A 27,784-nucleotide genomic window follows, 5' to 3' on the forward strand; every position below is an offset into this window, starting at 1 on the left:
AAAATTGACATCAAGCAGCTAGCATCAGCATCAAACATCACCATCAAAGAAGAAAAGAACCTCACTGGCGCAGTCGGCAGGATGCGTATGCAGGGCTGCTGATCGAGGAGTGCTGGTGGCATCGAGACGTCTGCTGGAAGCCGGGATCTCGGAACACTGGGCGCGAAGAAGTCACGGACAGCGTCCGACGGACAAGCACCGTCTCTTCATACGGACCTGGGTGGAGGAGCACCGGAACCGCATCGGCGTTCACTGGTAGGTGCCCTTTCGTTTGCTGGGACTTGCACGCTCTATGACAGATCGGTATAATCTACGTAGTGGCAAGGGCAAACCAGGCGGTATGAACGGGGAGGACGGAGGTCGTGCGTCGGCGGTCAACGCTGAGGGTGATAGTAGCAGTAGTAGCTCAGAGATGTCGGTGGCAGACAAGATGTCACTAATGCAATTGCAATTACAAATCGCAGAGGCAGAACTGGAGAAGCAAAGGCTTCTGTTAGAAACTCAACGCCTTCAAAATTCGAGCGCGGTGTCCGTGGTGGATGGGAGGGGCGGACTTGGGGGTGCTGAGGAAGATAGGAGGCTGAAATACGCCAGCCTATTGAAGGGTGTCCTCGCCCCCATGCCTACTCATGAACCGCTGGTGCCCGGATGGTTTGAGGATGTTGAGGCGACCCTAGACTCGTATGGTGTGCCCAACGAGTGGTGGGCGGGGATGGTCTTGCCGCGGTTGAGTGAGAGGGCTCGGGGCATGCTTGCCAAGCTCTCCGCAGAAGAGCGCAAGGACTATCGGACGCTCAAATCCAAAGTATTGGGGGGTCTGCGGCTGTCAGCGGCTGAATACAGACGTCTCTTTCTGAGCTCTAGGAAGGGTAGCAAGGAGACGTGGGAGCAGTTTTCGGTCAGGCTCGAGAACTACTTGCAATACTACCTGAACAGCTCCAAGGTACAGACCATGGAGGAGTTGCAACAGCTAATGGTTAGCGACCGCATGAAGGAGTGTCTTGCACCAGACGCTAGAGCCCACGTCATACTAAAGGAAAAGGGAGGCTTCCTGACCCCGAGCGCGATTGCTCAGCTCTCAGAGGACTTTGACGAAAGTCTGAGATCGAAGGGGGGTTCGGCTACAGACAGGGGCGCTACGACAAAAAAGCCGAATACAGAAGCACGCGACAAGGACGGACGGTCAGCCGCACCGTTCGGGCGCCGCTGCTTCGGCTGTAACAAGCCGGGTCATATCGCAAAAGATTGCCCTACCCGTAACACCAACCCGAGCAACCGGATGGGAAAACGTAACGAGGAAAAGGATCGCACGTTGGCAGCTATGGTCAGTGCGATAGAATTTGAGGTTGAGCCCCGAACGGCGCCATCAAAGGAGTGCAGTGGCGGACACACGGTGTCGCTAAAAAGTGGCGATGTGAATATTACTGCAATCGTGGACTCCGGGGCCGACATTAGTGTGATTCGACAGTCTATCCTCCGTGACTATGAGGCCGCGGGCTCCAGGATTGAGCTCACGAGTGCGTTCGGCGATCGGGTGACCGCGGAGCTTGCGTATGTGCCGCTTAGTGCCGTCACGGGGGGCCCGTATGTCTCGTTGCAACCGGGAAGTCAAGGGGTGTTATGCGCCCTTACGGAGAGGTTGGTTGAGGGGGTTGACGCTTTGATCACGCCTTCTGATTACGAGCAGCTTCTCAGCGAGCGAGTATGCACTGACTCCGCGCCTCGGCCCATGGGGTCAATGGCAAGTGAAACAGTTGAGAAGGGTGGGGAGATCGGTGAGCAGTCGTTAGAGGCAGAAGTGCTGACTGTAATGACGGAGGAACGAGAAACTGCCAGTGGGGCGAATCCGATTGCCAGGCATGAGTTTAGGCGATGTCAGGAAAGCGACACGACACTAGATGAGGCCTGGAAGCAAGCTCGCCTGGGAACGCATGGAATGGTTGTAATGGACGAGCTTCTATACCATTGTGAACCAATGGCCGGTCGATCATGTAACCAGTTGGTGTTCCCTAAGGGTCGACGTGAGGAGGTGCTCCGAATGGCACACGATTCTGCATGGGCTGGGCATCTCGGTGAGCGTAAAACACTTCAGCGCATCAAGCAGTCGTTCTATTGGCCAGGCGTGGCCGCCGATGTCAAGGCATACTGCCAAAGCTGTCACACGTGCCAAGTGAGGTCTCCCGCGCGACAGTCAGACCGAGTGCCTATTGCGCCGCTCACGAGACCGGACGCGCCTTTCCAAATGGTAAACATGGATATTATTGGCCCGCTCGATCCGCCTTCAGGTAGGGGTCACCGCTATGCGCTCTGTGTCGTGGACTACTGCACGAGATGGCCCGAAGTCATCTGCCTTCGATCACTGACCGCGAAGGCAACATGTGACGCTCTCTTAGAAATCTTCTCGAGAATGGGAGTTCCTGAGACGGTTTGCTCGGATCAGGGAACTAACTTTACGGCAAAACTCACTCAGGAGCTTATGGCAAGGCTAGGAGCGACGCCGCGGTTCTCTACACCGGACCACCCGCAGAGCAACGGACTCGTGGAGAGGTGGAACGGAACATTCAAGGCGATGTTAAGCCACGTAGTCCAGGAGCATGGGCGCGACTGGGATAGGTACATACCGTACCTCTTATGGGCGTATCGCGAGGTTCCCAACGCTACAACCGGTGAGACACCGTTCGAGATGATGTACGGTAGGGTGCCGATCGGGCCACTGGCTATACTTCAGAAAACATGGACGGGTGAGTGGACGGTGCCAGACTCGCTGAATGTCTCAGCAGGAACGTATCTGTCTCAGTTGCGAAAGCGCCTCGAGAGTGCATCCGAACGTGCAAAGGAGACAGGTGCGCTGACCCAGGAGGCCTATGCTAACCGGTACAACCTACGGGTTAGGGATAAGCAGTTCAGTGATGGGGACCAGGTCTTGTGGTCCGAAAGAGAAAAAGAGGGTAAGTTGAGGCCAAAGTGGACCGGACCGGTCACGATAGTTCGGCGGTTGCGTCCGTATTCCTATGAAGTGGAGCTCGAGGATCAAAGCCGTAGAACTGTCCACGCAAACAACCTAAGGGCATATCACTCTCGCGTGTCAGTAGTGGGCGTGATCTTCGAGGAGGATCGAGCGTTCGGTGACGTTCCTACCCTTCCGAGTGCTAAAGGAAATGAGGAAAGCGGTGAGCTTCCGACGGTCGCTCATTTGACGAAACCCCAGCAGTATCAGCTGAAGGCATTGGTAGAGAAAAACCGCGTCGTATTTTCTGAAAGGCCGGGAATGTGCAACGTTGGAAAGCATAAAATCACACTGCAAGAGGGGTCCGAACCTCAGCGTGCGTACCCGTACCGGGTTCCTATGGCGTTCAGACGAGAAGTGGAACGCCAGGTGCACGAGCTTGAAGAATGGGGCTTAGTGTATCCAGTGGAAAGTAGTCACGCGCATCCAGTGGTATGTGTTGCCAAGAAGGATGGAAGTATGCGACTGTGCATAGACTATCGAAAGTTGAACGCTATCACCAAACCAGATGCCTTCCCCATGAGCAGGGCCAGTGATCTACTGCTTGAGGTTGCAGGAGCAAACTTCATATCGATCCTCGACATGCTTAGAGGATATTGGCAGATTCCGATGGACGAGCAGGCGCAGTACTATACAGCGTTTGTGACACCGCAAGGTCAGTACGCGTGGAAGGTAATGCCGTATGGGCTCCGAAACTCAGCCTCTACGTTTCAGAGGATCATCAATCAGATCTTGGCACCACATGCTGAGTATGCGTGCGCCTACATCGATGATGTGGCGATCTTTTCGAGGACGTGGGAAGAACACGTAATTCATCTGGAGCGCGTCTTGGCAGCAGTGGCGTCCGCTGGATTGACCGTTAACGTGCAGAAATGTAAATTCGCTTGCAGTGAAGTGCATTTCTTGGGGCATGTTGTAGGGTCGGGGAAACATGGCCCGGACCCAAAGCGGGTAGAGGCAATTCGGGACATCGCTAGGCCGCAGACGAAGAGAGAGCTGCGGAGCTTTCTGGGGCTGGCAAACTACTACCGCGACTACGTCTCCGACTACTCTCGTCTTGTTCTGCCGCTGACTGATCTCACCAATAAGCGCGTACCGCAAAAGCTGCCGTGGACAAAAGAAGCCCAAGAGGCATTCGAAGAAGTGAAAGCACGGTTAGCTCAGGCGCCTGCACTCTTTGCGCCTGACCCCCAAAAGGAGTACATCTTGGCTACGGACGCTTCACAGTTCGCGATCGGGGCGTGCTTGGCTCAGGAAGATGACAACGGAAAAGAGCGTCCGATTGCTTTCCTTAGCAAGAAACTAACCCCTGCTGAAACTCGTTGGGCTACCATTGAGCGCGAGGCGTTCGCGATCATCTGGGCCCTACAGCGGCTCGAGACGTGGCTATTCGGGGCATCGATCAAGGTCGTCACTGACCACAATCCTCTTAGGTTTTTGACACTCAGCACCCCACATAGCGCCCGTCTCACCCGTTGGGCTCTCGCGCTGCAAAAATTTAATGTCACGGTTGTACATAAGAAGGGCAAACTAAATGCCAATGCGGACGCGCTCTCCAGACTGGTGACGGCCGAGGCATGACCACCTAGAGGGTAAAAACGTGTAACCCTGCAACTTGCGAGACAAAAGAATATTCTGTGCTGTCATGGAGTGTGCGGGTTGCAGCGGCCGGAGGGCCCTACCAGTGGCTAATGTGTGATGGTGTGTGCATGTGCGAACCCTTTGACAATCCTGCAAGAGAGGATACTCCGGCCGCCTGTATTTGTTATGCCCCTCGGAGGCAGGAGAGTTCGCTGTGCTATGTTTCACGGTCGTGCCGTGTTTATTATTGTCCCAGTGTATAGAGTGGTCCTTCTACTCCATTTCATCGGCTTTGCTATTTGTAGTGACTATTGCGTATACATACATGTTGCTTAACTCCGTTAATTTGGATGCGATATAGTTGAAAAGTTGACGTGCTTGCTAAAGAGTAATTTTCTCTCAGATGGGGAAGGCGACACGTGTTTTTTTTTTAAGAGGTGCTGTTGCCCTTGGGAGGCAGACCTTAACGTGGTTGCTCTATATGTACGTCGTACGTTGTTGTGTTCTTGATTTCCTTTTTTTTTTTTTCTGCGACCTCTAATTTTTTTGTACTGCTAACCAGTCCTAGAAGTTCTGGCGCAGTCTTGGAGGGGACGTGTGAGGTTGGCGCAATGCGCGGCGGCGATCGAAAGGGCGCTCCATTTGAAGAGCTTCGTGTGTCCTGAAGCCGCCGCTCGAAGGCGGCTCTCCGTTTGTATACACGGCGGCTTTGGCTCACAAGGGTGGATGGTGAGGTGTTTTCTTCGGCGGTGTCGGGTCCCGATCATTGCGCGCCCGCGGCAGTGCACCTGGAAAGACCCTGTACGTGATCCGAACGGACAGCATCTGGGATCGACTCGTCGGGGTCCCTTTCTTCTTTCTCTTACCCGACGATGTTCGCCTTTCCGGTCCTCACCGCACCGCGTTTCTCCGTCCTGGCGGCTCTCTTTGCTTCTCAAGGGGAGCCAGGCCGTGATTCCTGATACTGCTTTCGGCTTCCGACTCGTGTTGGCTTTCGTCATCTTCTCTTTGGAGAACCGCCTTGGCAGGTGACTACGTCGACGCCGCCACACGTGGAAAGGGTGCCCGTTCGGGCCCTTTTCCTGCGACCCTTCCGGTGTTCGGAGACCAGCGATCACCCAAGGGTCCTCGTTCGGGCCCCAGAGGAAGGGTACGTGACCTCTCGTATGTATGTTATGAGGGCGTTGCCAACTGCACCCAATAGGAGGGGTATTAGACTGTGATTGGGTGGAACAGGTTGCGGTCATGGGTTTTTAAACCCGAGGAGGACTGGGGAAGGAGAGTTTTTTGTACGAGCTCCAGGGAGTGACCAGATATACGCTCCCGGAGCGGGTCTTGCCGAAAGACTCCTGCCGTGTCCGGCAAGGATGATTGTTCTGTAAAATTCTGCTCTTGTAATTTTTATATTCGCTCTTAATTAGTAAACGCATTTGTTCTTCTTGACGTCAAGTCTCCGTGATGCGTTATTCGACATCCTCGTCAACAGGCAAGACTTCAAAATTGACATCAAGCAGCTAGCATCAGCATCAAACATCACCATCAAAGAAGAAAAGAACCTCACTTACCACATTCCTCTTTTATTGTGGATCTTTATCTAAAATATGTTTTTATGACTCTGAACATATTTCTCTGGCCACCCCTGGCTTAGAAAAAAAATCCAAACTGATTAGTCCCTTTCCAAAAAGAAAGTTGCAATTGCATGTACTTAAGCAGTATTGATTTTATGTCCCCCCACCACCTCTCCTGGTAGTTCTCGGACATCGTGTTCTCGCACCATGAGCACTGACATGATGACAACAGCAATATATGATAATGAGACTAAAGGAGACCCGATGTCTGGACTGTCAATGAGAGACCAAACGACAACCAAACCGCCGAATACAGTGATGACAACATATTCTATGAGTGCATCTTTAGAAGCAATAAAGAATGTAACCTCACAACAGCTGGACCACGTCGGTCATCCCGTCAGGTCCGTTGGCTCACCACCGCACATGTGAAATTTTTTTGGAGCTTCTACTGCCCGTCTTTGTGCATGTGTGTTCTTTGCAGGAATTACCGCTGACAAACAACTGACATGTACTTCTCAATGTGTCACAGTAATTACGGCAATTCACATTGAGAAACTACGAGTCCAAGATTAGGCAATTCAAACGGAACGGCTGTAATAACAGTACAAGGTTCCCTGCTACAGTGAGAAACGTCTGCGACTTGATGAAATCAAGTCTTATTTTCATTGTGGAAACATGAGTAGAAGATCTAGCTTATCAAAGAGTTCCTGTACTTGTTCTACAAATATTGCTGTTCCCAAACAGAGATGACAGACGAAAAAAGAGAATCACAAACCCTCTCAATCTCAATCTCAATCTTGATGCGTTTTTGTTTTTTTGTTGCTTTTTGTTCCTTTTTCGTTTCCAGTTTTTAAAAATGTGTAACATGAACCAGCTCGCCTGTCTACTCACTTTATTTTTAATATCACTGCTACACTTTTTTTTTCGCTGTGCTTGTCAGTTTCAGTGGTAGCCCACAAAAAAATAGAGAGTGATGGACAAACAGACAAAGCAGAATGGCGAATGAATTTCTCATCGCAGAGGACACAAGGTTAAGTTTAAATTCACCCATATCTGAAATTTGTGTATAGACATTACGGTAAATATCAGTATGGTTAATTGTTCGGTGATAATTTTTCAAGAAGCTCAAACGACCACTCGAGACAAGTGCCGTGAGCCTATTCACCACGCATAGCGAACACGACCTTTAGCCCAAGCAGCGGCGGGCTGATGCCACCGGAGACGCCGGCGGGGGAGGGTGATCCATGGAGAAGACCGTGACGCTTGGAAAAGAAGAGACTGGGCGCAGTCGCAGACCAAACAATACTCTTCTCAACCGATTGCAACCTAACAGTTAAACAAATATATCCTGTGTTATCCAAAGTTGACCGGCACATCGAAATATCTCCCCTTTACAAAAACTTCACGTTTTCACAGGCCCAGCCGCGTAGGTGGCTGGCGCATCCGTGTTAATCTTTGAGAAGAGGAGGGTTGCCCCTTGAAATGCCTACCTCCGGTGTAGCAGGATCGTTCTGACTGTCTTGAATCGTGTTTGGAAGGTCTTGACTAATAATCGGAGAGTGTGAAGTGTTTCGCTGACTGATGCCGCGGGAAGGAGAAATCTTTTTCGATGTTTCTGCGCCTGAGGCTGTCGTCTTGATTCGGAGATCCTCCTTGGGTACATGTCTCAGCTGTTCAATGTGTTGTTTCCATGTACTTCCGCCGTTCGTGCGAATCTCCTATGTTCGGTTTCCTAGAACTCGGATGACGACGCCTTTCGACCACTTCTTGCCGTTTCTGAAGTCTCTTGCGCAGACCAGGTCGTTCTGATGTAGGTGTTGTTTTTTGCAGTTGCACGAGACGTGCTGCTTCGTCTGTTTTGATCGCACGACATCCGTTATTGATGGTCGAAGAAGATCAAACCTTTGGCGAAATTCGTCTCTTGTCATCATTTTGGCAGGTGTTGAGCCAGTTGTCATGTGCGGAGTCGTCCGATATGTCACCAAGAAGTTATGGCACGTCTCTTCCATGGTCAGCCTCGACTTCAGGCTTGGGTTGACAGACTTTTTTAATGTTCCCACGAAGTTTCCTGCCGCACCGCTCGTTGCAGGATGGTTTGGGGTGAGAATGACTGCTTCACTCCTTTTCTTGTCATGAAATCCTGGAGTTTGCTTGATCGGAATTGCGGGTCATTGTCTGTCTCAATCCTTTCTGGCAGACCATATCTTCCAAAAAAAGTTAGAAACACTTTATGGTGGCTGCCGAAGTCGTCGAGGTTATGGGCACTACCTCATGTCATTTCGAATATGCATCAATGATCAGTAAAAAATTCTTTCCTTGAAAGGGTCCGTCGAAGTCTGCATAAAAGCGTTGCCATATTTTTTTTTTTTTTTTTTGGGGGGGGGGGGGGGTATTTTTACGGGTGTTTGAAAACTTTGGGTGTTTCGTCGCTCACTTCCTGGCGCGGCCGACAACTTCGGACCATCGTTTCAATGTCATGATCCAAAAGCGGCCACCGCACGTCAGGCACGTAGCCAGAGGAAGGGCCCATAAAACCCGCCCCCCCCCCCCCCCCCCCCCAAAAAAAAAAATCTTCAATTTTGCTGGGACCTTTTCTCCCCCCTCCCCCTCATACAGCATTTTGTCATGGTTTAGGTTTGGAGAACCTCGTTTTCGCGAACGCCGTTTAACCGACCACAGTTTATCAGATCCCTTTATAGAGAAGCCCAGTTTAGAGAAAATGGCGATGAGCTTTTAGCGAATTCGGCCACTGCGAAGCGCCGTGTCATGATCATGTGGTGAGTTAAACATCTTTATAATGAGCCGCCGCAGACTGCCGCTGCCAAGCAACGTAAAGGCAGGAGGGGGGGGGGAGGGGGGGGGGGGTGTTAACACGCGTTCGTTTCAGTGACACACATGCGAAGCAGGGAAGCCTTTTTTAAACAGCGTTCTTTTTCGATAAACGAGGTTACTCTAAATTGAGGCTCCACTTTGTCTAAACCAAGCATCAATAAAACATGCCCGTTCTCTAACACGTGATTCGATGAAGTGGCATTTTTAGTATTAGGTGCCCGTCCTAGTACTAGGATCCCCCATTCTTCACCACTTGGATTTCATTACGCTTGACTTGCCCGTTGTACCGCATCTCCACTTGAACCATTCCATCTGGAACGATGGGCTTGCCGCGGTGTACGGCTTCAGCGTTATTCCTGAAGGTTTCAACTGGATGTCTGGAAGAATTTCTTGAAACGTCTCCAGGTTGATTACAGTCACGGGTAAGCCCGTGTCAATCATCTCCATCTGAATAGGTTTGTTGCAAATCTCCACAGTTACAGTGATGGGTTTTCAGCAGCTTGAGCCGATTGAATGAAACGGAATTTCGTCTCCCATGTTCTGTGTAGTGACATGGTTGGTGAAGTTTGGCTTTTCCTATCCTCTTGAGTCTTGTGGATCTCGTTTTCTGTCACGGCAGAGCATTTGGAAGTGTCATGTTCATCCGGATATTGTCACGAAGGAACAAAAGAGGAAACAAAGAATAACTGAGGAAACTGAAACGTTTAATGGGGCGAACTTGTGCCCAAGAAATAAAAAGGAAACAGAAGATAACAGCACAGCGTCGCGGGCGTCGATGTCGGCGTAACCGCAGGATCGAGCGCTGGGGCGAGACTGACTGCAGATCGCCACGCGGAGCGCATTCACATGTGGGCTTCTAGAATAATCGGCGTAGAAGGTTCGGCGTGTAGAACATTCTGACCTCGAACAAGCAACATGGTTCTCGAATTTACCAGAACATTGCTTTACAGAGTCAACAAATATGCGCATCTGCGGCCCGGAATCGAACCCTGGCTTTCTGCGTTGAAACCACGCGCGATAACCGTTAGACCACGAACGCGCGGCCTTCTTGGTCAGCTGCGCTCGCGGCATTATCCCCCCCCCCCCCCCCCCTTTAAAAAAGTGCATCGTCCCGATGCAGCACAAAACGAAAACACGGATCCACAGCAAAAGGAGAGCAGACTCGCGAGTCACACTTAACAGCTCACTCTTTGACGAAAGTTCAGAGTTCTGTCGTTCGTAATACGGCTTGACCCGGACGACGTGCAGCACCTCGGGTCGTGGCTGGCGTCTTGCAGATGGGCGCGTTCCGTCGGGTAGAACTTCGTAGTTCAGATCGCCGAGGCGTCGGATGATTTTGTAGGTTCCGAAGTAGCGCTTTAGGAGTTTCTCGCTGAGACCATGGCGGCGGATCGGTGTCCACACCCACACCCTGTCTCCGGGCTGGAAGTGGACGTCCCGACGACGAAGGTTGTAGCGGCCAGTGTCGACACGTTGTTGGGCTTGAATGCGGTGTCTGGCGAGCTGGTGGACTTCTCCTGCCCGTTGGGCAACCACCAGGGCGTCGTCGCTTCCGTCGAGAGCCGGTTCGTGGGGTAACATCACGTCCAGCATTGTCGTTACTTTGCGACCATGAACCAGTTGGAAAGCTGTAACCCCGGTGGTCTCTTGCACGGCCGTGTTGTAAGCAAATGTGACGTACGGCAACACCTCGTCCCATGTCTTGTGCTCCACGTCGACGTACATGAAAATCGTGTCGGCGATGGTCTCGTTGAGTCTCTCCGTCAGCCCGTTGGTCTGCGGGTGGTACGCCGCTGTGCGCCGATGGCTGAGACGAAGGATTTCTTGCGTCAGCTGGGCCATGAGCGATGATCCCCGGTCTGAGATCAGAACTTCGGGAGCGCCGTGCCGGAGGACGATGGACTCGATAAAAAACTTCGCGACTTCTAGAGCAGTCCCTGCAGGAAAGGCTTTCGTTTCGGCGTACCGTGTGAGATAATCTGTGGCGACAATACTCCATCTGTTTCCTTGCGTCGATGGTGGGAAAGGACCAAGTAGATCCATTCCGATCTGCTGGAACGGTGCGGTCGGGGGAGTAATCGGCTGCAGGAGACCTGCCGGCTTTATCGGCGGTTTCTTGCGTCGCAGGCACTCGTGGTACGACCGTGTGTAGAAGTGAACGGTCTTCGGCAGCTTGGGCCAGTGATACCTTTCACGAATTCGGGCCAGCGTACGGCTGTAACCAAGGTGTCCGGACGTCGGGTCGTCGTGGCAGGCTTGAAAGATCTCCGCTTTGAGGTCGGTAGGGATTACCAGCAGCCATGGTGTGCGGTTGTGTCCGAAGTCCTCCTTGTAAAGTACACCTTGTCAAAGGACGAAAGTCGGCAGGGCTCTCGAGAACACACGGGGGACAGTACCCCCTTGTCCTTCGAGGTGCTCGATTAGCGCGCGCAACTCAGAATCGTCTCTTTGACGTCGTGCCATGTCGTCGGTGTTCACTGCACCTAGGAAGCACTCGTCATCATCGTCGTCGCTACTGCCGGAAGGTGTTTCGACGGGGGCCCTGGACAGGCAGTCGGCGTCGCTATGCTTGCGGCCTGACTTGTAGACCACAGTCACGTTGAATTCTTGTAGTCGGAGACTCCATCGAGCGAGGCGTCCTGACGGGTCCTTGAGGTTTGCAAGCCAACAGAGCGAGTGGTGGTCCGTGACTACACGGAACGGGCTCCCGTACAAGTACGGACGAAACTTCGTGATTGCCCAGACGACCGCGAGGCATTCTTTCTCAGTCGTGGAGTAATTTTTCTCCGCCTTGGACAGTGTCCGACTTGCGTAGGCGATAACTCGCTCGGTGCCTTCTTGCACTTGAACCAGTACCGCGCCAAGGCCAGCGTTACTTGCGTCTGTGTGAATTTCGGTTTCCGCATCTTGATCGAAATGTCCTAGAACAGGAGGAGTCTGCAGTCGTCGCTTCAGCTCGTCGAACGCCTGCTGCTGCTCCTCGGCCCATTCGAACTTCTCGGCGTCCTTTGTGAGGTTTGTGAGCGGTGCGGGAATCCTTGCAAAATCCCGAACGAAGCGCCGATAGTAGGCACAAACTCCAAGAAACCTTCGCACGGCCTTCTTGTCTGCCGGCGCTGGAAATGCTGCGACGGCGCGAGTGTTCTCTGGGTCGGGGCGAACACCTTCGCTACTGACCACGTGACCTAGGAACTTCAGCCCGTCATAGGCGAACCGACATTTTGACGGCTTCAGGGTGAGTCCGGCGGTCCGTATGGCTTGGAGAACAGCTCGTAGTCGTCGCAGGTGCTCTTCGAAGTCGCTGGAAAACACTACGACGTCGTCGAGGTAGACGAGACAGCTCTGCCACTTCAGTCCTGCCAGTACGGTGTCCGTGACACGCTGGAAAGTTGCTGGCGCCGTGCACAGTCCGAAGGGCATCACCTTGAACTCGTACAGCCCATCCGGAGTGACGAAAGCTGTCTTCTCTCGGTCCCATCCGTAGACTTCGATCTGCCAGTAGCCGCTCTTCAGGTCCATCGATGAAAAGTATCGGGAGTGGCGCAGCCGGTCCAACGCGTCGTCGATGCGGGGGAGTGGACAGACGTCTTTCTTCGTCACCGCATTCAGCTACCGGTAGTCCACGCAGAACCTACGCGTTCCGTCCTTCTTCTTAACCAGTACGACTGGAGAGGCCCAGGGACTGCTTGAAGGTTGGATTATGTCGTCGTTCAGCATCTCTTGAACTTGCTTCTGGATCACCCCCCTTTCTTTAGCGGAGACTCTGTACGGTGACCGATGCACAGGCCGCGCGTCGTCCTCGGTAACGATGCGGTGCTTTACAACGGTGGTTTGGCGCACCTTTGACGACGTGACAAAGCAGTCGCGGTATTCGGGGAGGAGGTCACTGAGCTATCGTCGTTTCGGGCCCAGAAGCTTAGGGTCAATGTCGAGCTGCGCTGGCGACGTACTGTCTTGCTTAGGTGGCGAGGATTCTTCAATAATGGCGGCGATAGCGGCGGAGTTTCGGAGTTCCTCGACCTGGCCCACGGCTGCACCTTTTGTGAGGTGTTGCGCTTCATTTCGAAAGTTCGTCACGAGGACTACAGTGCGGCAATCCTCAAGTTCAGCAACTCCTCTTGCGACGCCTATTCCTCTTCCAAGAAGCAACTGGAGGCTTCCTTCGAGCAGAACTTCACCGCAGAAAGCTTCGGTGATCCCGACGGGTACGAAAACACTCGACCGCGGCGGTAAGTTCACGTGGCTTGCGAGGGCTCGGATCGCAGACGACGTCGCTATGGGTTCCTCCGGTGGTGAAACAGGTTTTCGTAGCGTCAACCGGTTTGCTCCGAGGTCGATGACGGCGCCATACTCCCAGAGGAAGTCCATCCCGAGGATAACGTCCCTGGAACAGTCTTTCAGAACGACGAACTTCACAGGGCACGTCTCACCGTGGATCTTGACGCGAGCAGTGCATCGCCCGACTGGTGTGATGAGGTGCGCACCGGCGGTTCATATTCGAGGGCCTTCCCACGGCGTTGTCACTTTTCGCAGGCGGCGAGAGAGCTTCCCACTCAAGACTGAGTAGTCTGCTCCGGTGTCCACGAGTGCCGATGCGTCGTGGCCGTCGATAATGATGTTTAGGTTGTACATCGATGCAGGGGCGTCGTTGTGATGCGTAGTGTCAAGAGAGTGGGAGCGCTCCGGCGTTCTTGGAGGCTCTTTACTTCGGTCGTCTTCGGCAACGCCACCTCCAGGCGTTGCCGCACTAAGTTTTCCCAGCGGCGCAAAGGAGACAGGCTCTCTCGGCGGCGTCGTGGCGCTAGAGACGCTGAACGTCTGTGCGACGGTGAGCGGGACTCACGGCGGAGCGGCGTTGAAGATGGCGAACGTCGGAGATACTCTTCGATGTCACGAGGACGTTCGTCGTACCTTGGGCGCGGGTCGTTCGGGTGGAACCCGCGCAGCCCCAGTTGTCGGTAGGAGCATCGACGGTAAATCTGGCCGGCTTCACCACAGTGATAAAACAACGGGCGTCGATCGGCCGTCCTCCACACGTCGGTCTTTCGCGGCGCAGCTTATTCTGGGCGGACGTACGCCCGATCTTCGTGGCGTCGGGAATACTGCGTCGCTGGAGGTTCACGTCGACGTGGCGCCGTATACGGGTGAGCAGGGGGCGGTGGTCATCGGGTAGCTGCGGCGTAGCTCAGCTTCGGTGGTTCAGGAGCGGCGCTGGCGAGAACTTCTGGCAGTAGCGCCTGCTGCAGTTCTTCCCGGACAATCTCGGCGACTGAGAGCGTAGCCGGGCTTGTGGCAGCAGGTAGCAGCTTCCTGATTTCCTCCTGCACGACGTCCCGGATAATCTCGCGGAGGTCGGGGCTGTTGCAGCTGGAAGTTGAGAAGGCAGCGACGCCGGAAAGCCGCTGGTAATGGGAGGCCCGTGCTTGAAGGGCACGTTCAATGTTTGTTGCCCTCGTGGTGAATCCTTCGACTGTGATAAGCGGGGCCCGCACAAGGCCGCTGAAGATATTTTCCTTGACGCTTCGCATCGTAATTCTCAGCTTCTTTGCTTAGGAGGCTTGGGGATCGGCGCGGTTGCTGAGTCGCAAGACATCCTCCACGAAGCTAACGACGCTCTCGTTAGGTCCTTGGATCCTCGTTTGAAGAAGCTCTTCCGCGTGTTCTCTTCGTTGTTGGTTCGAGAATGTTCTTTGCAACTCAGCCTTGAGTTGCTCCCAGGAGGTGATCGATGCTTCGTGGTTCTCGAACCAGTTCCGGGCGGTTGCTTCCAAGACAAAGAAAGCATTTTGAAGACACTGTTCTGGTGTCCATCCGTTATGACGGGCCACTCGTTCGTACTGTTGGGCCCGGTCATCGATGTCTTCGTGGCTTTCGCCGTGGAAGGGAGCCGGTGTCCGAGAAGCGACAGGCAGGTAGACGACGGCAGAAGCGGCGGGGGTCTGCGGCTGGTTAGCTATCGTCGTCTTGTTCGGCTTGGGCTTGTCCAGCAGCAAACCGTACTCTGGGTCCTCTCCCTTGGTGCGGCGGCTGGTCCGAGTTGTAGGTTCCTCGTAGAGTGGTCTCCTCACCGGGCTTGGAATCGGACTTGCACTGAGGGCTCTTGGAGGGAAACGCTGCACGGGCATGCCGTACCCCGCACCTCCACCACAATGTCACGAAGGAACAAAAGAGGTAACAAAGAATAACTGAGGAAACTAAAACGTTTAATGGGGCGAACTTGTGCCCAAGAAATAAAAAGGAAACAGAAGATAACAGCAGAGCGTCGCGGGCGTCGATGTCGGCGAAACCGCAGGATCGAGCGTTGGGGCGAGACTGACTGCAGATCGCCACGCGGAGCGCCTTATGTACACGTGTGGGCTTCTGGAATAATCGGCGTAGAAGGTTCGGCGTGTAGAACATTCTGACCTCGAACAAGCAACATGGTTCTCGAATGTACCAGAACATTGCTTTACAGAGTCAACAAAAATGCGCCTCTGCGGCCAGGATGCAAAACCTGGCGCTGCCTTCTTGGTCAGCTACGCTTGCGGCAATATTTTCCAGGTCTTGTTCTTTGCAAAGCAGTTTTAGGGTCGTGATTGGTTTTGCCACAGCGGTGACATGGGGTCCTGCATGTGCGAAATTTTCCTTTTTCCTCGCTTGCCTTTTTCGGAAGTGACGTCTTGAATTTCCGCCCTTTCGCCAAGCGATTGACAGCTTGTTGAGTCTCGGTCTCGCTCCTAATTTACTTCGCATCCTTCATGGCTGCCTTCATCGAAGTGGCAAGATCCATTACTACCTTGAATGCCAGCGTCGGTTCAGCCAGCAGCTTTTCGAGAATGTTTCCGTCCTTAATGCCGTCAATGAGCTTGTCTCGAAGTAAGTCGTTGACGGGAACACCAAAGTTGAATTGCAGTGAAAGCTGTTTGAGCGCAGCTGCGTTGTCTGTGATAATTTCTGATTCTAGCTGTTTCCGCTGATGGAATTTATAGCGTTCAACCGCTTCATTGGGCGTCGGGTGTATGGAGTTCTGCACCTGTTGAACGATCTGTACGTACGTATTGGTGCTTGGTTTGGCAGGTACCGCCAAGTTCCGTATTAGTCCATACCTTTCTCGTGCGACGGGTGAGAGAAGAACATCGGCTCGCTTTGAATCCGGAATATTGTTCGCAGAGAAGAATACTTCTATCTTTTCGATGTGCGAAGACTACGACTCAGATTTCTTATCGAAATTTCCATCTTTCCCAATGCGAGGCATTTTTTAGGTTGGAGATGGTGAGTCACTCACGTTACAGCTGTCTCCTTTGTTCCGATGTCGCTCAGATGTTTATATCCATATTTGTTGCATGGATCGCATCCTCGTCCTCATTGTGATGTACCGGTTAATTTAGGATAATGCAGTATATATTTATTTCACTGTTAGGTTACATTCGGTTGACAAGAGTCTTGTTTGGCCTGCGACCGCGCCCAGTCTTTTTTTTTTTTTTTTCAGGCGTCTAGTTCTTTTCGCTGACTCGCTGTCCCCTGCCGGAGTCTCCGGTTGCATCCGCGCGCCCTTGCCTCGGCTCAATGGGTCGTGTTCGCTATACGTGGCAAACAGGAACATAATACAGGACCGATAAATACAATAGGTGCTTTCATATATTATTCTGGCCGTCCCACAACACACACATCTACCAATTGCTTTCCTCGAACTACATTCCCCCGCTCTTCCCAGACCATGGGGAACTGACACGATGACGACAGCTGCAACCGATACCTAGGCGAGGACGGGCGATACTTTCAACTACTGAGCCGGCGATCGATCAGCTGACAACTAACAGAGGAAAAACATAAAGGATAAGAACAGATTTCACGACAGCCTTGCTAAAAGCAATGGAGCAGCAAATGAAAGGATGAATGTCATTCAGTTTATTTATTTACTTATTTCAGTACCCTCAAGGCCCGAGTGCATTACAGAGGGGAGGCGCAAGTACAAAAAAATACAAACATTTAACGAGACAAAATTCAATCCACTTAATCAATCCACAAGTCAATCCACTTAGAAAACAAAGAATAGATTGTTGAGGAAACATCGCAGGAGCATTTCTCCGCGAAATGCCAGTGTCGGTTAAACGTTTGTCGAAGAAAAGTCCACGAAACGAGTTTCCACAGAACATGTTTTGACAGAACAATAGAGACCCTATTTTATACGTCCCCCTTTTTATTCATAATAATCTGTGTATGGGGGGTTTCTTCAACAGAGGTACAACTTATGTCGGGTAATACTTCAATGATCCAGAAATTACTTCTACCTCTTGTGGCCCCGGAGATCGGTTTTTTCAAATGTTTGTTTATTTTTGACACAATTGTCAAGAATAAAATAAACAAACAAACATAGGAAGAAACCGATCTCCGGGGCCACAAGAGACAGAAGTCATTTCACTTTACCCGTCAGGCTGCTGATAAGCCTTGTCTTGGGGTATCTGCCATAATGCAATGAAAAGTGACTAAATACAGCGAATTAAAAAAAAACCTACATACTTCTTCCACTAAATGTAGAAGTGTACCTTACTGCAAGGAGGAACGAAATGCATCCTGATGTTCCTGCCCGAGGTACACGAACTCTGCGTCTTGGTCCGGGCGGGCGCGACCCAGGTTAAAGGGCGGGAAGTGACGCTTTGCCCTGTGATGACAGGGAATGATGTCTCAAAACGAGATATCACAGTCGTAATCGGAGATAATAAGATCGTGTCTCACCAGTCTGAGGAAGGCAACTCGAGCGTACGCTTAAAATAACAACTCTCAGTAAATCTCAGTGATTAATTCTATTTCACTAATATCGGTTATGTCCCTTAGTAAAAACTTACTGCTAGTGGACTCACCTGCTACGTGAACTGGATCGGAATCTGGAGAGGTGAAGCTTTCGCCGGCTTCTGAGTTTTCCCCTTGGGTTTTGTTGATAATTTAAGCAAGCGCACGAACTTCAAACAACTAGCGAGTTTGGAACCAAAGACAGACCCACCTCTAAATGTGTGCGTGGACAGGCAGACCCACCTATAAGTGCGTGCGTGGACGTGAACTGCTCCGAGGATAGTTCTAACGAGCCGGTGCCGCTCATCACCGGATCAGGTTTCGCCATCCAAAGAGCTTTGCTGCTGCGCTCCTACTGACGTCACTGGATCCTGGGAAAGTAGCGCCAGGCTCTCCTATGGTCGCCATTTTGGTCCGTGAAATAAGCAATTTCTCCTTAACCCCTCCATTCTTGGTGAGCCGATCTGAATTCGCTGGTGACGGGTAGCTTTATTGAGGCGTTTTCTGTATACCGAGATTTTGCTAACCACACACCGGCGAAACAAGCGTACATCTTCGTACCACCACCACATGCATGTGTCGATGCTTGGAAGCACTGAAAATTAAGTTTACTGTTTTAAAATACGCAAGGCGAACAATATAATTGTAAGCACTCGGCAGCAGCGATAGCAAGTTGGCCTGCACAAGGCTAAATTCGACTGTCCTTCGTATTGCAGGCGTCCCGCCGCAAGCCATCCTACCGCGAGCCTGATCACCGTACACGGCCAACAGTCGCGCCGCGTCATCATAACAGACCAAGAGCAGCAGTTTGTCAGCGATCTGTTCCTTCCAAGCACGTAGTTTGTGACGTCACCGAAGGGACATTAGAAAAAGCTGGAACCACGGCAAGATCGTCTTCACTCGCGCTCGGCGGCAGCGATAGCAAGTTGGCCTACACAAGGCTATATTCGACTGTCCTTCGTATTGCAGGTTGGTGCTTATGTTCATTATTCTTTTAGCTTCGATAAGTATCTGCTATCGCTGCTGCCCCGGCTGCTACTGTCTATACTAGTTGCAGAATCTGCTTTTTCCAAACAAAAACGGAAGGATGGTAGATGCTGATGTGTGTTTCTCATGCCACGAGGGCTTCTCGGATAATATTCGTATGACTTGTACTGAGTGTGACTTTTGCTACCATATAGGCAAGTGCTCAGGGGTTACAAAAGCCCAGCTGAAAAAAAATGTCTGAAGCGACAAAAGAATCGTGGCAATGTGCCACATGCACCATCGCGAAAACAAGAGGAAGTAACTCAAGTAGGTCAACGAATCTAGAAAAAGAAAAGCGAGGGGGTCAGATGGATGAAATCATGAAAACGCTAGACGTAATCATGTCAATTAGGGAGAAAGTAGACTCTCTTCTTTCCATGAAGGAAGCAGTAGATAAGATTGAGCCGTCCGTGCAAAGCAAGTCCGATCGCTACGATGAAGTGCTTGCGGAGATAAAGAAGCAAAACCAAGACATAAAAGAACTGAAGAAACGTGTAGAAAAGTTAGAAAACAGCGGAACACAAACAGAAGTCGAGGACCTAAAACATGAAATAAATGAGCTGCAACAGTACAGCCGAAGGCAGAACCTAGAGGTGCATGGTCTTCCATGTTTCGCAAACGAAAACCTGCTGAACAGATTGAAGGAGGTGGCGTACCTGCTGGCTGTTACTGAGCTAACCAAGGGAGACGTTGAGGCTTTACATAGACTGCCTGGCAAGCCAGACAAGGTTCCTTCTGTTCTGATTACGTTTACTCCCTGACTCACAAGAGATCGGTGGTTCGAGAAGAGGGCTGTGCTTAAGGAAAGCCCGTCGCATATCCAGATAATGGACAACCTGACGCCCCAAACGAAAAGGCTACTGTGGCTGACCAAAACAAAGGTGGCGGAAAAGCACTACCAATTTGTTTGGCAGAAGGACGGAAAGATTTTTGTTAGGAAGCCAACGAATGACCGTCCCATCCGTATCAAGAATGAAAGTGACCTGGAAAAAATCGAGTAAGCACTTGTAGCTACCCGGAGCATAATCATGGTGTGCGGTTGTTATCCCACCACTTCTTTCAAACGTCATCTACGTGTTCTATATCAGTTTAAAAAAACTTTTAAAATGTTTAACTTAAGCGCACCAACTTTTCTAACTAAACTGAAGATACCTGTCCACATCTTAATTTATTTTGTTACATGTTCTACATTGTTTTATTACTGATACCTGGTATCCCAGAGAGCCAGACAATGTTCTGGTTCAGAGTTATGAGTGTGACCCGTGACGCACGTGCGGCGGGTTCCCCTTGCTTTTCCAGGACAAATAATCTACGTCACGCACTTCCTGCTTGTATTGTACAAAATAGACCAATAGCTAAGACTATTTTGCAGAGATACACTGAATGTTTTAAACCAATCGGAATGTGTTATCTACGAAATGGAAGGATCCTCTACTGATGCCTGTTATTACAACTGTGAATCCTTTAATAAACTGAAACGATGCGAAACCTTGATGAACAAACCCTCAGTCTCAGGGTAAACGACGAAATGTTTGAAATCAAACATATCTCTGTTTCATTTAAATGCGAGAAGCATTAGAAATAAAAGTGATGAGATTGAAATATTTTTAAGTTCACTAACTCATAGCTTTGATATTTTGGCATTCACAGAGACGTGGTTTACCGGAGACTGTGATGTTATTAACTTAAAAAATTTCAAGAGCGAACAAATCTATCGTACAAACCGGAAAGGAGGTGGAGTGTCACTTTATTTGCGCGAAGGTCTGAAATATAAGATTATTCCAGACTTCACGGGTGTTGATTATAATCATGAATCATTAGTCGTTCAAAGTTCTAGAACGGTTATTGCTGCAATATACAGGCCACCGAACGGATCCTTTAGTATATTTTTTAGTTTCATTACAGGCTTACTGGAGTATGTTACTTCCATGAATTTTCAGATTGTCCTAGTAGGCGATTTTAATATAGACTTACGGTCTCATGAACCGCCGAAAGTTAAATTTCTTGAAATAATACAGTCTTTGGGTTGTACAAACTTAGTCAACATGCCTACGAGAATAACGGAACACACTGAAACTTTGATTGATCTTTGTATAACAAATCATGAAACTCATGGCAAAAGAGCAGGCGTATTTTCGGTGGATCTAAGTGATCATTTTCTTATATTTTGTTTTATCTGCTGGAAGAACTCGGGCAGTAAGCAATCTAGCGCACATGAAAAGCTGACTTATCGCCATACTAGTAACCAAAAAAATATTGAACACTTTACCATACTCATTTTGAACGATAACTAGAACGATGTTCTAACCGAACTACACCCTGATAAAGCGTACGATAAGTTTGTGGAAAGAATAAGAGAATATTATGACTCAGCTTTTCCTCGGGTTCAATGTAAAAAGCACAACAAATCAAAGAAACCATGGGTTACTGCAGAGTTGTACTAAAGAATAAAAGCAAGGAATAAGCTGTTCGATAAATTTATCAAAACTAGAGACCTTAATATTTTAACTGAATACAAAAAGCAACGTAATAAACTGACTGTAGATTTGAAAAAAGCGAAAGTTAGATATTATACAAATAAATTTGTATTTATAAAAAACAGCCCAGAAAAAGTATGGAAGACTGTTAAAGACGTACTATCCCTTGTCCCTAATGTCATACCAAATGAACTCGCAATAGATGATCAGACATATTCTCACACGTCACTGGCCGAGAGGTTCAACTTGCATTTTTGACTGCAGGTGGCAGTGTTCCCACATTAAAGGGACCATGAAATGACTTTTTTACTTTTTCCAGATAACTTTTACAATAAACCGTCAATGTTCACTGAATGCCGAACAGGCATCCGTTTTCGTCTCGGTTTATTAACTTCTACACAACAAATTAATGAAATATCGACTTTTTCTTGACCGCAAAACAAGCCGTGACGTACGATGTTTCCGGAACCGGAAGTTCTCTCTGCAGTAGGAGATGGGAGCGTTAGCGAGTTGGGGTGCGCCGGTGGGTTTTACTGCGCCGATGTCACCGACGTATTTTCTGAATCGGCGCCTCTCATCGCCGCATCGCAGCTGAGCGAAATTCAATGAGATACGTTGCGCTACAGCGACAGCATGGGACTAGTCCCATACGCCGGTATGCCTGTTGGGAAGTGCAGATGGGAACAATTTGCCGCGGCGTTTTTCGCGGTCTCGGAGATGCAGGAGCGAGCCGACGTTAAAAAAGATACGTTTGAACTGTCAGCAAGAGCCACGTAAATACCTGTTCACACTCGGAGCGGACGCGCGCGTTTGATGAAGTGCTGTATTCGCGCTGTTGGTAAGCGCTTCGGGACCGATCTTTTACAATTGCAACTCGATACTGACGCGACACTCGGCAAAGAAAGGTTGGACCGGTATTGCACGTATACCTCCCACGAACTGTTACAGCTCGACAGTGACGTGCAGTCTGTCAGAATAAAAATGGCATACCAATAACAAAGTGTACATACCGTGCTACGAAGGTAATCCATACAGCGTTTATTTCAGCTCTATATCACACAAAACAAGGAGAGGATCGACGAGGGTCCCTTTTCGACGAGTGTTCGTCAACACTGCCTCGGAAAACAAGGGGAAGAGATTGACCTCACCTCTTAACCTAAAATTGAGGTCAGCGATCAAACTATAATACGGAAGGGTCCACAAGGGTAGCGCCGGCATATTCCATTCAGTACGCCAGCCGGTCGTAGGCAGACGGTCTTGCGACGAAGCAACGCTGCGCCGAGTCGGAGTGCCTGCTAGGCCTATATTCCGGGAGCTTCGTCGGAGCGGGATTCGCGGCTGTTGTCGCTCTTCTCGGGTGTTTGTGGATCCAGCGTTCTTGTTCGTCGTGGTTTGTTTTAAGTACATTTCTTTCTTGCTGCTTGAAGTCGGCACGCGCGAGATGAACACGTAGAAAAATAAACGTTCAGTCAGTCAGAGTTTTGAGAGGAAGGAAACCAAAGGAAATAACCGTTCTGAAATTGGCCCTGCCCTACTGCGCACGCGCAGTAGTTGCTTCGTTTACCACACGATAGATGGCGCTTGGCTCTCAGCATTATCAAATTTGGCAATTTTCGCCACACATCTCTAATTATGCTACAAAATGTGGATCTGAATATTATTTAACAAAACTTTTAGGAAACATTCGCCGGCTATTTATTGTTTACGATCGCGGTGCTGGTGAGGTAGGCTCTTACCCAATAGGCGATGTGGATTCGGCTGACGTGCACCGTTTCTGCGTATGCATCGTAGTGAAAAGGCAGAGCTTTCGAAGGAAAGAAGTCGCAAAAGAGTCCAGTTTTCTTTTAAAAGTTCTATAGCAAATAATTTTTTTTGGCTCCCTAGTCTTGTGTTTTTGCGTTCCTTTTCACACCTTTTACGACGTGCGGTGGATGAAATTCGATTTTAAAATCATTTCATGGTCCCTTTAATGGACTACAGCAACTATGAAACGTACATAACCATGAACTTAGCTAACTCTATATTTTTGACTCCCACCAATGAAACAGAAATTAATGATATAATTGTCTCGTTGAAGTGCAGCCGCGCCTCTGGATATGATGATTTGAAGGTAGCCCCCATCAAAGCAGTAAAAGACTGGATTTGTTCTCCTCTAGCTCATATATCCAATAGAATTCTTGAAACTGGTATATTTCCTAATAAAATGAAATTAGCTAGAGTTTGTATTATACACAAAGGCGGTACATTAACTAACCTAAACAACTACAGGCCCATATCAGTGCTTCCATTATTTTCAGAAATTGCAGAAAAGGTAATAAATACTAGGTTTTCTCAATATTTTCTTTGCAATAATATTATAACATCTTGTCAGTATGGGTTTCGGAAAGAAAAATCTACGGAAACAGCTTTGCTATGCATAAAAAACAAAATAATAAGTAACATAGAAAATCGACTTTACACACTTGGTATATTCCTAGATTTTCGGAAAGCTTTTGACTCTATAAAGCATGACATCCTTCTTGAAAAACTACAACGATATGGTATAAGGGGGTTAGCTCTCGAACTTATCAAGAATTACTTATCAGCTCGAAGACAATTCACATCTCTAAACGGTTTTACATCACAAACTTCCCTGATACAGTACGGCGTTCCTCAGGGTTCAATCCTCGGACCTTTGTTATTTTTGGCATATATAAATGACATAGTTAATATACCGCGAACCCCCGATATTATCCTGTACGCGGACGACACCAACGTTTTCTTTTCCGGGACAAATCTCGATGAAATTGAACAGTGTGCAAATTGCTGGCTTAATGAGGTATCTCAGTGGTTGCGGTCTAACCAAATAGAGTTGAACACAGCGAAGACAAAATATGTTATATTCAGGTCCAGAAATAAACTTGTTCAGCGTAAGTTGAATGTTACATTTTTAAACTCCACGATAGAAATCACTTCGGCTCATAAGTTCTTAGGGGTTTGGTTTGATGAGTTTTTAAGTTGGACGAACCATGTAAATAAAATTAGATGTGATATATCACGTTCAATTGGTATACTGAATAAAGTCAGACACTTGTTACCAAACTGACTTAAACTGCAGCTTTACTATACTCTTGTGTATTCCCGCCTACAGTATTGTCTTTTAGTTTGGGGAACCACGACAAAAACAAACATTGAAAAAGTTTTTCTGTTACAAAAGAAGGCCGTTAGGTTCATAGATAATTTAGGTTATATTCAGCATACATCGCCCACATTCGAAAAATACAAGCTATTACCCATCGGACATGTTTTTTCTATTAAATTAGCGAACATCATATTTGACGAAATAAAGCGGGATGAGACCTCTTTCTTCAACGCCTACCTTCATAAGACTGCCGATTACACTCTTAGACACACCTTTTACATCAAACAAAATGTTAGAACAAACTATTGAACTCAAACACTTCATTATCAAATCGCTGACTTACTAAATACTCATGCAAATATAGTTCAAACGGTACACAACTGTAGCAATCTCCAGATGTTTAGGAAATTGATAAAATTATATTTTCTTTCAATCGAACAATATGCACCTGCCACTTGTGCCATTAGTTCGAATGTGCAAATCTGATCAATTATATTATATGTAACAGTGTTTGTTATTTTTCACTCAACTTTGTGACTCTTCAAATGTTTTCATCTGTAAACTTATTTTGATGTGAATTAGGTAATTGATGTTCATTTTTTTCGGTATCCTTAGAAGTACGTGCCGAGTGCAGTAACGGGGGCTGGTGGCCACGTCAGAGGACTTCGCGTTTTCTTTTGCCGCAGCCTCCCAGACATATGCATGTCGAAATAAACTTATTATTATTATTATTATTATTATTCAGTCAAATACTTGGGACTTTTTTTCGATAGCGATCTCTCCTGGAACACACACCTTGATTATCTGGCTAAAAGACTACGAGGTGTATCTTGTCTGTTATACCATATAAAAACGTTCCTCCCAATCTCCGTCAGAAAGACAGTCGTGAATGCTCTTGCCTACGGAGTTCTTCGCTATGGGATTACTATCTTTGCCAACTGCTCAACCCTCTGGAGAACGAAAATTGACGCCATTCTCAGGAACATCGCGAAAAACGTTGCATATAATCCGAATCTAAACCAGGACGATGATATATTCTCTTATGTGGGCTTGCCGCGTTTTCTACCCCTTTTTCATAGATGTGTCATCCTAAGACATTATTGGCTCAGTCAATTTAAAATACCTCGAACTGTCCGGCGTTCTATAAGAAACAGTGAACACTTTTTAATTCCTCGTGTATACACTAAATATGGCAAATGTGTCCGGTCGTATTATGTTCCTCGCATATTTAACAAATTACCAGATTTTCTTGATGAAATTGACTCTCAGCGTGTCCTAAAAAACGCATAAAACAATTGTGCTAGTAGCAGCCTATTGAATTATACACGACTGAAATCTATCTGGGATCGACAGGAGGCTAGTTATTGTTACCATGTGAGTGACTGTTCGACCATCAGCTATATGCCCGTATGATGCTTAAGTATATATATGTGTTTAAGTGTATATTTACGTGTAGATCTAGGCATGCACGTCTATATGCGTTCCAGTGCACTCGATGTTGTATATATGCCCAAGTACTCATTTATTTGTGTGTGAAACCCGTGAAACAACTTTAAATTGTGTATATATGCCCAATTGCTCATTTATTTGTGTGTGTGAAACCCGTGAAACAACTTTAAATTGTGTATAACTGTCTTGTATTCGCGCCTCAGAACAATCAGTCTCATCACCACGGGGTCTAGTCGCACAAGCCGACCCTGGCTTCGACTGACCCGCCTCGTACGTGCTAAAGAAAGAACAAGCCGAATAAAATTATTATTATTATTAATATTATTATTATTATTATTATTATTAGTCGGCGGCGAACATTTGTCCGGTGCTAATCCCTACATTTTGCACAGGAACCACCGAGGCCATCGTCAAGCGTTTCGCAAGATCATCATGGCCTGCACCGCAAAATCTGCAATCTTCAAGTATTGAATCTTCACGGGTCCTGCAGAATCTCACCGTCATCTGTGCCTGACGTCAGCTGGGGAAGACCACGTGCAATTACCCGGCAGCCCTTCAGGTCATCTCTGCTATAAAACGAGGTCCCAGCATCGCATCCCTTGCAGTCGGCGGCGAACATTTTTCCGGTGCTAATCGCTACATTTTGCACAGGTGAGACAAAGGTTTTCCTGAGTCTTTGCCTCTTTTTACCACCGACTGCCCAGTGTATTTATTGTTGAGTGTTGACCTTTTTGCGAGCGCCTACGGCCTCTCGTTGCTGTTAGTGTCATGGACTGCGTTAAGTGTACTCGCTCTTTACCCTCTGACGGGAGGTTGTTGTCTTGCGTGGTGTGCAAAAATGGGTATCATCTTGGAAAAGCCTGTTCAGGGGTAGCGGATAGCACTTTTTCTGGAATGAGTGCTGCTAAGAGAGAAAGCTGGAAGTGCCCCACCTGCCGTTCAGGTGAAATTCGCTCCGGTTCCGGAACGGGGGTAAATGTCACATTGAATGAATCCCTCCAGGCTGTAGGCCACCAGGCTCCTGAAGTAGCTGACGTCAGTGTTGGTAACCAACTAGCTGCAATCAGGGCTGCACTAAAAGAGCTACTGTCTCTAAAGTCAAGTGTTGCTACACTGCTGCCTCTTCCAGCGAAGGTTGACCAGTTGTTGGCCTTGGGACCTGTTGTCGATGAACTGCGTAGTACGGTCGGTGGTCTCCAGTCAGCCGTTGACTCTTTTGGTGCTAAGTACGACTCCGTCCTTTCTCTGGTGAAAATAAACGAGGAATCGGTAAAGAACCTGCAAACCGAGGTGGGAACAGTCAAGGCGACGATGGTCGAACAGTCGCGGGAAATTGAACATTTGAGGATAGAGCTCAACGAAGCGCAACAGTACAGCCGCCGATGCAATATGGAGGTGCAGGGACTTCCTTTCGTTCACGGCGAAGATTTGATGGAGGTCATGAAGGATCTCTCGATAAAGCTCGATATTCCATCTTTTCAATCGCCAGACATCCTGGTTATTCATCGCTTGGCAAGAAAACGTGACAGCGCTCCTACGGTTCTCGTAAACTTTGCTTCCGTTTCGATAAAGGGAGTCTGGATGGCGGCGCGTGGTAAACTGCACAAGTTGTGTCAATCTGAGGGAAGGCCATGGTTGTATTTCAACGACAACCTTACAGCAGCAAACAGGGAGCTGTTTTGGTTGGCTAGGTCTCAAGGCAAAGAAAACGGGTATCGGTTTGTGTGGCTCGAAAATTCCAAAATTTTTGCGAGGAAAAGTGAGGGTTCACCCGCTTTGCGTATTAACGTATTAAGTGATATTGGGAAACTAGTGTAGGCCGAGCATGAGTACTTGTGTTTCGATTCCGGATTGTAATTCATTTAATCGAATTTTGGGGCCAATAACTAACAACTCTTTAACGCTAATTCATGTGAATATTAGGAGCCTTAGGAAGCATTGGGCCGAGTTC

At 48.8% G+C, this 27,784-nt stretch overlaps 1 protein-coding gene across 1 annotated transcript; it reads left to right on the plus strand.

Moving 5' to 3' along the window:
* The first annotated feature begins 292 nt into the window (after positions 1-292).
* Positions 293-27,382, plus strand: LOC120848877. Its single transcript, XM_042292717.1, has 3 exons — positions 293-3,439; positions 26,836-27,228; positions 27,323-27,382. The coding sequence occupies exons 1-3, from the start codon at positions 293-295 to the stop codon at positions 27,380-27,382; spliced, it is 3,600 nt and encodes a 1,199-aa protein (XP_042148651.1).
* Positions 27,383-27,784: the final 402 nt, after the last annotated feature.

Source organism: Ixodes scapularis, unplaced genomic scaffold, assembly GCF_016920785.2.
Source record: "Ixodes scapularis isolate PalLabHiFi unplaced genomic scaffold, ASM1692078v2 PGA_scaffold0__279_contigs__length_252992795, whole genome shotgun sequence".
In the NCBI taxonomy this organism is placed as follows: Eukaryota; Metazoa; Arthropoda; class Arachnida; order Ixodida; family Ixodidae; genus Ixodes; species Ixodes scapularis.